The sequence below is a fragment of the Corvus moneduloides genome, chromosome 5, assembly GCF_009650955.1.
Source record: "Corvus moneduloides isolate bCorMon1 chromosome 5, bCorMon1.pri, whole genome shotgun sequence".
NCBI classification, from domain to species: Eukaryota; Metazoa; Chordata; class Aves; order Passeriformes; family Corvidae; genus Corvus; species Corvus moneduloides.
This window is the reverse complement of record NC_045480.1, coordinates 15,109,183-15,124,059: the sequence shown is the minus strand read 5'-3', so window position 1 is coordinate 15,124,059 and position 14,877 is coordinate 15,109,183. Positions and strand designations below refer to the sequence as shown.

Here is a 14,877-nt window from a genome sequence, read left to right as displayed (position 1 = left end):
ATTACAACAATAAATGACACTAACAGACATCTCTTTTCAGTATCTAAATGAAGTTGCAAAAAAGGTTGTAGAGAAATCTATATGGTACCGGTTATGTGGATCAAAGAAATTCTCTGGACTACAGAACTGATGAAGCCTGTATTACAAATACTGTGATTCCAAATAAATGTTTAAAATTCTTAGTTCCTTTCATTTCTTTGCTGAGGTCGTAGAGCGAAGCACAAAGATGAAAGTCTTCCCTCTTCTCCCAACAACTGTGTGGAAGCAGACTGAAAGAATATTGCCTTTGTCCTTTTTTCCTACCACTAATGCTAGTAATGCCTTTATACTCTGTGCTAGTACAACATCAGAAGCGATACACATACAAAGATCACATTTCAGAGTGAACTGAATTTCAGTTCTGATATGAGCAATCTATTTTTCTAGCCCATCTGACAATTTATAAAAGTGAAAAGCTGTTTTAAAAAGGCTACTTGTATTTAATCTATGAAAAGAGGCAAACAAAGGTACTATAATGTATGCTATTCTGTACTACTTCACTACTACTCAGTGTGCTACAAAACCCATATGTTCAATGCCATGCCAAACATACGGGGCTGACAAAGATATGACAGCTTTGTCAAAAATAATTTTTTTATACTATCATACTGAATCTGGACTTTGGCACTTGCCTGGAAGATTTAAACATTTTTTTCTCTATGGTTCTTTCATGAAGTATTCTTTCTAACCAACAATTTGTTTTGTCCTACTTTAATTCAACCTTATCATCATACTTCATGTTTTGCTGGCAGGCTAGAATTTGATACATTTTTTGATATTTACACAACTGGTAAGAAACTGGTAGCCATGTTTTGCACTTGCTACTCTGCCAATCTGAAATTGCAAACTTTTCTTGGTTAGATGATGAATGTTTTCCTTCTTTTTCCCTAAGGATTAAAGAGAATATCATCTTAATGTAATGAAAACTAGAAGAATAAATTAAATCAATGTAAGGGGAAGATGTTACTCTAATACCACAATGAAGGTAAATGTGATGGAAAATATGCCCTCTGCCTCAGGCTGCAGGACAAGACACTGTGTATTACATTAAATGATTTTTAGAAGTGATTCAGGCTGCTTTCATGGAGATAATTAAGTTCTTAGCATCACAGCCTACAACAAGGAAAACAGGGAGGAGAGAGAAATCACTGAATTCCTGGGACTCAACAGTACAAACCTCTGGGACACCGGAGCAAAGAAGAATTTACAGAATTGACAGAAATATCCAGAATGGCTGGTCATTTTGTATATTGCATCTTTCTCAGTAGCATTATATAACACAGACCTCCATTTGTTCAGTTACACCAGTTTCAGGCCTAACTTGGAATTTTAAAGATGTCTGTAGGTCGTATTTAGAGATGAATCAGGTTTTAGTATTCATGGAAATAAAGTACCCAAGTACAGAAGCAACATACAGCCTACAGGAATATGGTGGGTCCATATATTTAGCATCTTACCTTCTGTAGGTAGTTGGCAACAACTGCTCTGTGTGCATCTAGGTAATTTTTGCTGTCAATCACATCCCTCTCTTTCACTCTCTTCTCATAGTCCTAAAGATATTTATTACAGTTTGTGATTCAATATATGTTCAGTGCTTTATCACATATAAGAAAAATGCTAAGTATTTCATTAATAATAATGTATGGACCACAGTAAACCACAGCAGATGCGAGAAGTTTGAAAAGCTATTTTTAATGCTAGTTTATACAATATATGCTAAACTTCCATGAATAGAGAAATAGAGACAAGAATTCCATTCAGTTACAAGATTCATGTGGTTTAAATTACAACAAATAACTTGAAGATTTCCCTCTCTTCTTTTAAAGCTGAACTTTGACCTGCTGCTATAAACTGAAATTCCATTTGAACTGGAAGTGGAGTCACTTATTGCAGCTTCAACAGGAAGAGTATTTTATAAGCAGAAATGACGCAGTATTCTTGGAAGATGGTCTGAACTGTGTTTTAATACTAGTAAGTACTTTTCCAAATAATTAGTAACTACTTTTCATAGGGTGTAAAACTCACTTGGTGAGTAGAACTGCACTTGGTTCTTGGGGAGAAGTATGTTGATGGGATATCTCTCAGGGTTGTGGTTACTATTCTGATGGACTACAGGGAAAGCTCTACTTAGAGATGCAACTTTTATTCACGAGTTTAGGAAAGTGGCTTATAAATTAAGAAAAGGCTAGAGCTGACACTCAGCTTCCAAGCAAAAACCAGAACTTACAAGTCAAGAGGACCTCCCAGGATCTGCAGGTTTAATGGCAGTCTGCAAATCACACTGGCTTTAGAACCACAGCTAGTTATGTAAAAGTACTCAGTAAAATTAATCTTCAGGTCTGAGCTCTAACAGTAAGGATGAACAGCTCAATGTCTAGTTAGTGTGCTCTAAATAGCAAAGTGCCCCTGGAATTGATTATAGGCCAGCATTATTCAGTTTCTTCACAAATGACCTGGATGAGGAAACTCAACGCACCACCAGCAATTTAGCCAAGGATACATGATTAGGAAGAGTGGTTAATATGAGTGACTGAACCATAGTTCAGAGGGCTCTTGCTAACTTAAGACTGTGACAACTGAAGCCTCAATAAAGGCAAAATTCTGTATTGAAGGTGGAATAATTTCATGCACTGGCACAGCCATACAGAAATAAATGTGGGTTTAATGACAACCAAAGACGTGTTCTTTTGGCAAAAGGCAAACCATAGGATACATAAGGATCAGCATGTCCTACAGACAAAGGGAAATTAGCAGCCTGACTCCTGTCTCCAGCCTGACACTTGAGGGGACATACATGAAATACTGCAGCCAGTTTGCAGCTGCCGGTTCAAGAGGCAGGTGGAGACACTGGATGGGATCCACTAAAGTGCTACTAAGACAGGCAGAGGCCTACAGAACATGACCTACAAGAAGAGGTTAGAATCTTAGAATAATTTCGGTTTGAAGAGACTACTGGTGGTCATCTGATCCGAACTCTCAGAGTCGGAACAACTCCAATCAGAATGCTCAGGGCCTTGGACAGTTTTATTTTCAGTATCTCTAGAGATGGCAATTCTACAAACTTGATGGACAATACATTCTAGAACTTGAATACCGTTCTTTGTGAAAAATGTTTTCATTATATTTAACTGGAATGTCTCTTAGAGCAACTTGTATCTATCATCATCTCACCTCTAAGATGAATCTCTGTTTTCTCTGCACTGCTGGGTACCTGAAGGATGCAGTAAGAAACCCCCTCAGCCTTGCCTGCTTAGGCAAAAACCACCTTAGTCCTTTCTGCCTCTCCTTGTGGGTCATGTGCTTCAGCCCGGCACATATTCTGGTAGCTCTCTACTGGACTTATTCCAGTATTTCAGAGTCTTTCTTGCACTGGGCAAGGTGTTCAAATTCATCAGTCTGGTGAAGAAGAGATTAATGAGCAATGCAGTATCTGCCCACAACTTTTCGAGGGGCAGTTACAAAGAACAAGGTGCCAAAATTGTCTCTCTAGTTCCAGACAGTACAACAAGGGAAAGCAGCCATTAAATACAACTTGGAAGGCTCAGGTTGGACGTGACTTTTTTTTCTTTTTTTGAACAATCTCTGGAAGGATAGCAAAGCACTCGAACAGGTTATCCTAAAACGCAGTGGAGTCTCCCATTTAGAGGTTTCAAGACTTGGCTAGACAAATAAACAGCTGACCTCATCTAGTGCTGGCAACAGTACCACCACTTCAGTAGAAAGCAGGATCAGATGATCTCCAGACAGTATTTTCCAAATAGTATTTCCATGATTCTACGAATTTACAGACTTTTTTGCCAAATAGCTAGTAAACCAACTAGGAAATACAGTATCACTTGAAACTTAGTTTTGAAGACCACAGCATATAAAATAAACTTGGAATGGGTAATCATGGGTTTATCCAATTTAACCTTAATGGAAAAAAATCAACAACCCCCATCAAAATAATTCTTCAACTATGGTTTTCAAATTTTGAATGGTAACATGAAATGAATGAAAATAGTCCATAAAATAAACTGGATCAGAAAGGTATACCAAAGATGTGGTACGTTTTTAAATAAAAGATATAAAACTAACCTCAAATGTAAAAATTAATAATATTTATTGCAAAGAGACAGATAAGAGTGCATTAATAAATATATTTTTTAAAAACATATCATCCAATAGAAAGGAAGAAAGGAGTTTTTCAAATAAATCTATGTCAGAAGAAGAAGGGATGAGACAGCAGTTGCCAGAATCTGAGATGATTCTGATCCTGCTAAGGCAATGAACACGCTAAAATGCTCCTTAGCTACACGAATTGCTAAGAACAAAGAAATGCATGACTTTACACTAATAACAGAGTTGAGATAAAAATAATTGAAGTATAACCCAAATAAAAAAAAATGCACACATTGCATTTCAATAAGGTAATTAACAGACAGGCAAGGACAGGGTAAGGTAATTGGAGCAACATACTAAAACAGAAATATCTGTAACATAGGCTCTAATGAAACAAAAAAAGGTTTTAATTCTTGTTAGAGTCATTGCTTCTAACAGTCCCCTCAAAAAGAGCTCAAAAGCTAATAAGCCTAAGCCTGAATTATCTCTGAATTACCTTCCTATATCTGAAATCAGTTTTAAAAAAAAAGTCTCTCAACTTTAACGAAAACTATTTTATAACATTTGTGTCTACAGCAGTGTTTCTGTGTTATTTACCTCTTAACACACTGTAGCTGTGGAAATATTGCCCTGGAAGGAAGCTATTTCAACTAGATGAAAATAACACTAGAAAAGACTGAAGGACTGAAATTCTCATTTTTTTCATGTCATCATAGCTTTACATTCTTTAAAGGACCACTTAACGTAACTGCAAGTCGAATATTCTAAGCACTTAAACTAGAAAAGAAGTATTTCAGAAAACATTCTACCTGGAAGATTTTCTCACTGATTTCTCGTTCATGTAAAGGGACTTGCTTATAGTTTCGGAATTCTGTCACCTCCTCGTTTCTGAGCTGCAAGAGTCGGAATCTTTTTGATCTATTAAACTCCTCATCAGAAACAAAATTAAATTCTTGCTGCAACTGTTCCAATCTGAAGAAATCAGGAACATGTGCCTCTCCGCTTGTAGTAATCTAAATTAGTAACAAAAATATTAACCTTTTCATACAGAGTGACAAAAATCTATAAAACAGCTTTTCTAAGTTGTACATGCATATTGCAAGAATGTTCATTTTAAGCAAAAGAATCTGGATCACACAGACTGAAACACCAAGTATTTTATAGTTGGGTTTTGCTGAGCAAAGCATATGAGATTATATGTTACAGAATACAATAAAATTCTATTTCCTTGTATCATAAACAAAAGATTAGAGAGTATGAAAACTGTAAAATGTCAGAGTAACCTAGGAAGCTGTACTGTAAAGGAGATCCATTTACAGAACTTCAGCTTTGTAAATAGCTATGTAAATAAACAGCCATGTAAATTAAGCAGCTATGTAAATAGCTCCTCAATTTGTTGTTTAGAAAAGTTGAAGCTTCTACAACACCCACAATCTCTTTGTGCAATCCTCACTAATGAGCAGCTTTTTATTTAGTACCACACAAGCACACTGGAAATTCCCCTGCACTTTAAGGAAAAAACAAACACAAAATCTGTATTTTGTTTTTAATTTATTAACTGATCTGTAGGCACATTCCCTTCTACCTATTTTTTGCCACTAGTGAATGGATTAATAAATCATATTCATTAATATGTAAACAACCCACTACTATATGGATTAATAAATCATATTTTAGTAGATATTTTGCTTCTTAACATTCACACAAGTATGTCCATCACAAATTCAAATGCTGCTACCTCCCTGGCATGCATGCAGATTGCCTGGGGAGATCCTGGTGACCGGGAGTTTAACAGCTGCATTAGCCCTTCACCTCTGTAAACATCACTTACCATGATCAGCTGCATCAGAGCTGCATTGTTTGGGTCATTTGGATCGAGTTTTGCTTCAGCTGCCCACTTAGCTAGTTTCTTCATATCAGTTAAGCCAGATGTACCGATGGATGCAATAGCATCAATATTTTTTAAAGCACTAAAAAGACAGAATTGACAGAACTTACACCTAAACCACATTTGATTTAGCAATCTAAAGAAAGTATTTAAAACAATCTTAGAAAAACCCAAAAAGCTCCCCACAACCTGAATAGTAAATTCCAGTACACAGTTCTTAGTTGTAGCTATGGAACTGAGGGAATGATCAATTGCAAAGTCAAGGTGAAATATGAAGGAGCTGGTGGAAGACAACTTTTATACAAAGTAATAAGGTGCTTATTGAAACATTTCTGATACACCTACGCTATTCCACATTGCATACTAGCAAGTAAGAAGATAAACTGCCTCACACTGTGAAAGGTAACATAAAAGTTTTGACAAAGAACTTCTAAAACATACAGTCCTTGCTAGTGCTGTATCTTAGCTCCTGTCTTGGACCTGTCTCCTGGATGGTGCTTTCAGACCTGCATTGTAGCCCTCATCTCTGCCCCTCCTTGCTGTTTCTGCATAGACCCTGGGGCCTGAATCATCCTCTCATCATGTCTGGGACCGCTGCCAGCACTCTGCTCTGCCTGTCATGTCCAGACTGCATGGTGGCTGAAGAGGACACTGCCTGTGCTTGGGAAACCCTTGCAGCCTTCTCTCTTGTGATGCAGCACTGCTTATGGTCCTTCCTGTAAGAAGTCCCAAATCTTTATCCTCTGGATGCTCCTGCTCACTTTCTTGTATTCTCAAGAAAGGAAGCATGGTAGGTAGTCTGGAGGCCATTTGTACACTGCCCTGATCACCAGGCTTCTGGCTTCTCACAGAAGCCACCTCTGAAGCCCCCCTGCTACTCAAACCTTGACACGTAAGCCCAAAACACCAGGACAAGTGAGTTATTAGCCAAATACCACAGGAGTGGATGCTGCCCCTTCTCTTGTTAGGGATGCTAGTTTGAGTCTTTGTTCTCTATTTACTTGAGTATTTTCAAGAAACCTTTAAAAACTTACAGATCTGTCTTGTGCTTGGTTAGAATCAGCCAAATATCCAGCAGTTACTGGAGCAGCAGATAAAGCAGTAACATCAAGTTTATCTTTAGGCACCAGTCTTGAACAAATGCCAACCGAATCATAATTGTGCTAAAAAGCTCATGGGTAGCAAAAGCTAACATTAGTCACGAAAATCTGTCTCCAACCTTCCCAACGGACAATGGAAAACCACAGAGAGCTGTTCAACCAGAAGGTGTTTCAGAGAAGAGTATTTCACAGACAACTTCCTTCTGAAAGTCTTCATTTTTCCATTTATTACAGTGATTAGTCTCCAGAGTTTAAAGTTAGCCATTGGGAATGCATCTTTAGATTTTAATCTCAAGTTATTCTAGTCTCACTGAAGTCAGCAGAATACTGGTATGTTGATCAGCAAAGTACTTGAATGGCTGCAGCTTGGTCAACAATAGTAAGAGAGTGATTTGTAAGCCAATGTCTAGCCTCTAAATAAATAAAAAGCTGGCAAACTGATCAGCTGGAAGAAGTATTAATACTTGCTCAATATTAATGAGTATGGGAAAACTCTTAATGGTTTACAGTGAAGGTACCTAAGGACATTACAAAAGCAGCCTTTATGTATCATCTCCTTGACTTTAAGGAATTATACAAAAGCAACAGAATGGACAAATAATCTACAATAACCAACTTTCAGCCTCAGGGCAAATTATATAGCTTCTCCAAATGCACTCCAGATAAGAAAGAGCTGGAGTTTCTGCTCTTAGCAAAATGATTACAGGAAGATTCCTTAACAATATATTCACTTTCTATTAGAAAATCATAAAATTGAATTAATCAGCTTGAATTGAACTTTGATGCTGTCTAGAAATAATATGTTAAAGGTAAAATTTCTAACAAAAAGATATTTACCACAAATATGTACCCTAAGTTATCAGCAGAGGGTTATAGCAGAGAGTAAAGCATCTAAATTTAAGGAAAAAGATAATGAAAATTCTTGACTATGAAAGTGCATTTTTTTAAAATACTAATATAACCAGTTTCCCATGAATCACTGAAAATTCTTATCTTATTACCTTGGAATGCCTGTGTTTTGCTGAGATACCGGAGGAATTAAGGGGATTCCTTTTTCTCCAACTGCCCAAGAGACACTGTTGGATACTTTCCCCGAGGTCATTAAACTCATTTTGTTGCTACCATCAGCTTCAAATGAAAAGGACACACCTATAAAGGGGGAAAAATCCAAAGTAGTATATTTATGCATTCAAACATATCTTAACATTTCTAAAAATACTTCCAGAAAATGACTAGTCAAATAACCTGTGCCTTTATATAAAAATGTTAATGTGAAACAATGATTCTGCTGCATGCTGTGGGGAAGAACTCTGTTCTACAACAATGAGTGAAAGATTCCATTACACCTACAGAAATGCTTTGTTGGAAGGAAAGGCTATGACAAAGGCTCTTTTTTTTTTCTCCACAGATGCACACCATTTAATATTTCTGGTAGTTTTCAGATTCAGCATACTTTTATTACCAAAACAGAAATTCAGAGTCAAAATAATTATGTATGATTGAAAAGTCAGTCCTAAAGCTTTTGACACACAGTTTTAATTTGGTCATCATAGTCAGTGACATTTACACATGCTGTAATGATTTTTTTACCCTGTTTTTTTCCTCCTCAGTTTTTTATCTATTCTGCTCTAGCTTTATCTGTATTTTTATATAAAGCAAATTTATGCAAGTCAGTCATCTCACAATGCTGTTCAAATTCATTATACAAACTTGGAAGTTCCATATGCTACTCTGTATTCTTCTTGTTTCCCCTTTTCCTATCTCTCCCTTGTTTCATCTTTAGCCTAAAGCCCCAGGGAAAAGGTGTGTGCAGGTTGTCAACAAAGCAAATAGGAGGACAAAAAATTACTCTGCATATACACTTCTACACACAGTTTTTCAGTGATTTAAAGCATTAAAATCACTGGAGCTACAACGATTGATATCTGCTTGCTCTGCAGTGTCAGAGGCCTGATTAACTCAAATGCTCAAAAAACCCCAAACATCTTCTATAGGTCGTAAAGTTCCACTAATACAACAAGACAAATAATAAATAGACACATTTTTATTATTCAGAGCTTAAAAGTAGTAAGAGACAAAAATTCAATAGCAAACTTCAATAATAAGAATCATTATTATTATGGAAGACTCAGTTACAGAACCTGTAAAGGCTCTTAGCAGAATTTACTCTGAAACCTCCAACCTCTTACTGCTACATGATTTCAGCAAAATGAGAAATGCTGAACTGAGGAAGACAAGAGTGCCTACCACTGCCAACTCCTTCATGGTCCAACATCACACGCTGATCACTGCTGAACTCTATTTCTTCCAGAGGAGCAGTGCCTGTCAGAACTGCAGTCTCAGGAACAGGTAAGAACACTTCAGCCAACAAGGTGGTACTGCTGATACCTGTAGTTTCATAAATCTAGAAAAAAACCATGATGACAGACAGAAGAAAAAATTTACATGTGCATTCCTGACAAGTTGAAAACATATTGCAGGGTATTGAGAGAAAAGGTTTTACTATGGCTGAAGCATGAAATAAGTAATTTAGGGCAATTGTATTAATTCCCTTTCTAAAATATTCAATTAGCAGATATTTCAGCTATCAGTGGCTTACTTGATCTGAATTCTTCCTAAAAGTCTATCCTATTCACTTTTCTAATGCCCCTAACACGAGTATGACAAGCTCTAGGCTTTAAAGAGAATCACTGTATAATACGCAACTGCTTGTGACACAGTCACTGGGATCAGGTGAAGATTCTGGAGGGATTCTGCCTCACTTATTCTCCCTTACCATGAAAGGCAGGGTATGGCACACAGTCCCCATTCTGGCAGCACTGCAGGTTGCTTCTCTCTTTCCTAGCCAGCTGCAGGCTCAGAGTGATGTGAGTGATTCCTCCATTCAGACGTTTTTAACCCAGGCAAATGGTATTCCTTCTCCTTTTCAATTTGTGTGTTAAATAAATAAGCAGACAAGGGGTTTTTACACCCTCCCCTGAACTACCAGTGTTACCTAACCAGAGGAATCTTATAAAGGGAGAAGTAGGATCCTGATTCTGCTTCCCCTAAATATATTTTGTATTAACTTTGAAAAATATTCATGTGAATCATTTATTAATTCATACTTGGAATGGGGAGTGGTAGTGGCTTGATTTAACTGCACTGGTGATCAAGTCAAGCGGAGTTATGGACATTACTACAAATTATTTTTTTTTCTTATTCCCCTCCAGTAAACATTATGATGGTTTTACTGTGTGGAAAAGAATGTTTTAATAAAACATTTGCAATTTTATCTGCAACCTAAATCAGTTTTTCCAAAGTTAAGAGGCCAATCCATTAACATATATAATCACAAGTGCCAATTATTTAATTTCTCCCATCCGACATATAGTTTTGTTCTAGATATATCTAGAAAGCATAAGCATCAAAAACATAGCACCAAAGTTAAAAGTTTGTGACTAGAGAAGCAAGGAAGGAGCTTAAGATTGATGATTTACAAAGGGTCTTTCACAGGTTTTTCAGTCTTTATGACACTATCGCAGAGCAAAACACAAGCATTACAGGAGTAATTACATTTTATATCATCTTTTAAAAGTTATTGCGATAAATCATCATCTACCTGTAGTTTCAAACTCTCTGGCCAATTGATTATTTGTAAATTGAAAATCTGTCCAAAGTGAACTCTAAAATCAGAACTTATTGGTCGGGTAACAGTCCTTGACACTTCTTTGGAGTTGAAAAGGACTTTTATAAATGCTGAGCGTTTCTTCACGTCTTCTCGTCGCAAAACTTCTGCTCTGTAAATATGTCAAACAAGCCGTCATATAATTTTTAATAACATTTTTATTATTTTGCTTTTTAATGAAAATCTGACTTCTCATGGGGAGACAGAACCCACCTAAATAAAGATGGTATTCCTCCAAAAATATCACTACACAGGAATGACTGTAGAACTATTATTTAACGATTGTTTTATCTTCTTGTGACTATAAAATTATTTTTAAATGACCAAAGTCAAACTTTGGATCCACTAAAGCTAACTCCATAGAAAAGAAGTTATCCAGGAAAAAAAAATTCCCTTCCACTCTGTTCCTCCAAAGCACAACAAATGATATCAAATTGAGTTCAAATTTTGAAGTTTTTAGTCACTGGGAGTACAACAGCCAAGCAGCATTCCCTGATGAGGCTATCTGTGAACTAAGTACAAAACAAAGCAGTTTTTAAATTACTGAAGTCCAGCAGATGTATTTTAAATTGCGTGTGCAAATGTGGAAAGTAACACAAAACAAACACATTTATTTCTTTTATCCAGAGTGAAATCTCTGGTTTATTACACAATTTCTTTCTTTTCCCTTTGTTATCTACAGCACAGACCTAGTATAAAGGACTAGCCAGTGAGAGTGGTACTGCCAGCAGTGACCTAGACTCTAGACTGAAACCAGCTTCTTTGTATCTACACCACTGTTCTGTGCAGATGCTCAAGGAGTATCAGAAGGTTCAACGGGAATGTGCAGACATTAAATTTTTAAGGGCACTATGTACAAGGTTATATGTGACTTGAAAATGAATTAAGTTATATCACCTTCAGAAGCAGAAGTTTCATCACTAGGCTAAACAGAATGGTGCGCTCATGCTTCTGAAGTTGTATAAACAAGCAATTAAAAATAACAGAAAATCACAAATAAGGTAATTTGTTGGCCAACATTTATCTTACCGAGGACACTGCTCAGTTGGAGTTACGCTTCCTGAGAGAGTCAGCTCAGGAACTAGAATAGGCTCTCCAGGTTTCCTTCTGCAGTTGTCAGCTTTTTGTCTAACCTGCTGCTCTATTTCAAGGTTATTGGCCATTTTAGGTGGGATGGGTTTTATACGTTCCTCACCAAACTCATACTCTTCTGATTCTTCATCTACATGAGTATCTTTTTTCTTCTTTTTCTTCTTGGACTTCTGCATATAAAAACAGTAATGTTCTTTCTGAACTCATTTCAATCTCTGCAATTTTTTCTCTTGTTCTCTTGATTCACAAGTGCTAAAACACAGATGGTGTATGTATAGTGAAACGACAGTATAATTTTAGCATTACACACACCCAAAAGATTTTTCTCATTGTAAAGAACTACATCACATTCAGTATTCAGCAATACATTCCATTCATATGCTTCAAAACCATCATGTGCTCCAAGCAAAACATTTACTTAATCTTCTCTACCACCTTTCAAAATCAGCATGTTTCTTGAACATTCTGGCTAGATGCTGAGTTCTCATTTGCCTGAGTTACCATGTACATTCTGTTAGGATTACAGGAAGGTTACTCAGCCAGTAGACACAGTTGTCTGAGATGCACAAACTTTGGAGCACAAGTTTTTTAGCTTAGCAGTATCTTTAGCATGAGCAGAATGATCCCTTCCCTTCCTTATGCCAAACAAGGATAAACAAACAGAACATGCCTTTCAGCATCTCCTAAATTGTAGAACTCCAGTGTTTACGTGCATGTTCAGCTTTAAACAACTGCAAAACAGCTCCTCCTTCCACAGACATCTAGATTACTTGGAAGTACAGCTTGCCTGGAAGCACTGGCCACTTCACGACTTAAGACATCATAAACAAAATAATAGGAAAGAAAGCAAACAGATTCTCCTCATTAACTAAAGTAGTAAGCCAAACAACTTGTTAATGTATTTTTCTTACGAAATATTCTTTCTTTGCCTAATTTTATGTTATCTTTCTTGCTCTTGTATTTGCTTTTAAATGTATTTAATCTCACGTACCTCTAGTGTCTTTGATTCATGTGACCTGTACTAGTAAGAAACCAACAACAGTGACAAAGCTAAAAAGTACTTTGAGTAAAATAAAATAAAGCACTTCTGGGTATGACAGAGAGATAATTTCTCTAAAAGGAAAGAACCACAGTCTTCTCAGTCTCAAGATAGTTTGTAACTAGCACAATAAAAAGATGCCACAATGGTATTTGTGAAGGCATAACCGGTAGATGAACAGTTTGCATTAGGATCAATGTTCATGACTACCTGCCTTCATTTCACAGTTTACATTTATTCATCTTATCCTACAAGTGAACCAACATGATGGTAATGAGTCATGTGCCCACTTGAAATCCCACAGGAATTTCCAATTCCTGCATATCAGCTTCTTCTCAAATATTTTAAATGCCTTCCATAGCAGTTGCATGTACATAAAAAAACTCTCCATGAAAGTATCAGCAGACACACTAGATTCCTGAAAACTGTATTTGAAGCATTTCCTTAGGCTTTATTTTGCTTTGGTATCCAAAAACCCAGGGTGTTCAAGCTGGGCAAAAATTATAATCAAGTATAATCACCATTACCCTGAGGTATCCAGTACATTGCCACCTAACTATGAAAGCAAACCTGGTTTTGCCACAGTCTGTTTCAGAGATCATCCTGTTGCAGTGTGTTGCTGTAGCATCTGTATTTCTCAATATCCCCTTAAAGCACAACTGAGACCTTAACTACAGTATACATTATTAGCAATAAAGCTTTTCAGAGGTGAAAGGCTAGAATATTAATTAAATCTTTCAGTCAGACATTCCTGAACATTGTGAGACATTCCCAAACATAGATTTACATGAGATGACATCAACTGCTTGTTCATTAGAAACACCCCACTCACGCGCACAAAATTCATCCATGTTTTTTCTTTGCAAGAAAGGCATGAAATTAACAGGAATCCTGCAAAAGTAACAAACTGAAAGAAAGAATTGAAGTGCTGAAAATCAATAGCAGAAAAACAGTGCTGCACAAAAACCTAATACATTTTAATTTTTTCATTAAGAATTACCTGACCAACAAATTCTAAGTAGACAGAATGTACCTGAACATTATAAAACTTATGCATAACTTTCCTGAATTTTTTTTTTCTGTATTAGGACAAATTTTTGACACATTAAGTAATAATTTTATTTTTCTGTGAAATTGAATGATTTAAACAAACCTGTGTCTTCTTCCAAGATTTCCAGTCTTGTAACTCAGTTTTATGCTCTTCCATTTTCTTTTCATATTCTTCCATACATTCTTCTAGTAATTCCTTTATTTCAGCCTGAATTTCTGCTTCATATGCTTTTTCATCTGATTTCTGATCAACCTCTTCCCTTCAAAACAACAATTACCAGCATGTTGCATAGAATTACATAAGGGTTACAATTAAGTCTGTAATATATAACAGAAATCTACTTCTCCATGAATAGTTTCATTATATCAGAAGTGTGTTTTATTTAAAAAGACTAGCATGGGTACTCTAAGAGTTGATAGCAGATAGAGTAATTATGTTAATTCTGGATAGTAACTTTCTTTACTCATTAGTCTGTAGAAAATCCTTTCTGCCACAGTAATTACTTATTTTAACCTTCCATCTTGCCCAGACTCAAAAGGAATAGTGGCAGGCTCAACAGTGCCAGCACTGCTCAAAAGTCTTACTTCTGCATATCAGAATTCTAAGTTTCCAAATTAACTAATCCTGTTACAACTCTACTGTTAGCAAATAAAGTACAAAAAGTGTTATCAAGACATACTTCCTCAAATAAAGTTTCATGGGTGTGTTAGTAAACTTCTGAAAGTCCCGGAGGGATTTAATTTGTTTCCAAACTTTGATAATGGTCTTAAGCAACGTTCTATCTTTTTCTTGCTCAGCATCACGAAGTCTTCTGGTTTGTCTATAAATACACATATATAGCACATGATCAGCTGGAATTGTCTAACTCAGTGGAACAACAGATTGAAAAACTGGAATACC

At 36.4% G+C, this 14,877-nt stretch overlaps 1 protein-coding gene across 8 annotated transcripts in view; it reads right to left on the bottom strand.

The window, feature by feature from the left end:
* The window catches only part of LOC116444168 (complement C1q tumor necrosis factor-related protein 7), a 100,748-nt gene that overhangs the window by 20,648 nt on the left and 65,223 nt on the right, over positions 1–14,877 (bottom strand). For all 8 annotated transcript variants that reach the window (XM_032109312.1, XM_032109313.1, XM_032109315.1 and 5 more), the window contains 9 exons: positions 14,657–14,797; positions 14,080–14,236; positions 11,825–12,057; positions 10,730–10,907; positions 9,376–9,532; positions 8,130–8,277; positions 5,972–6,110; positions 4,950–5,153; positions 1,497–1,589 (listed from right to left, as the gene is read on the bottom strand). In XM_032109312.1, the coding sequence (XP_031965203.1) occupies positions 1,497–1,589; positions 4,950–5,153; positions 5,972–6,110; positions 8,130–8,277; positions 9,376–9,532; positions 10,730–10,907; positions 11,825–12,057; positions 14,080–14,236; positions 14,657–14,797 (1,450 nt within the window). The remainder of the gene's footprint in view (positions 1–1,496; positions 1,590–4,949; positions 5,154–5,971; positions 6,111–8,129; positions 8,278–9,375; positions 9,533–10,729; positions 10,908–11,824; positions 12,058–14,079; positions 14,237–14,656; positions 14,798–14,877) is intronic.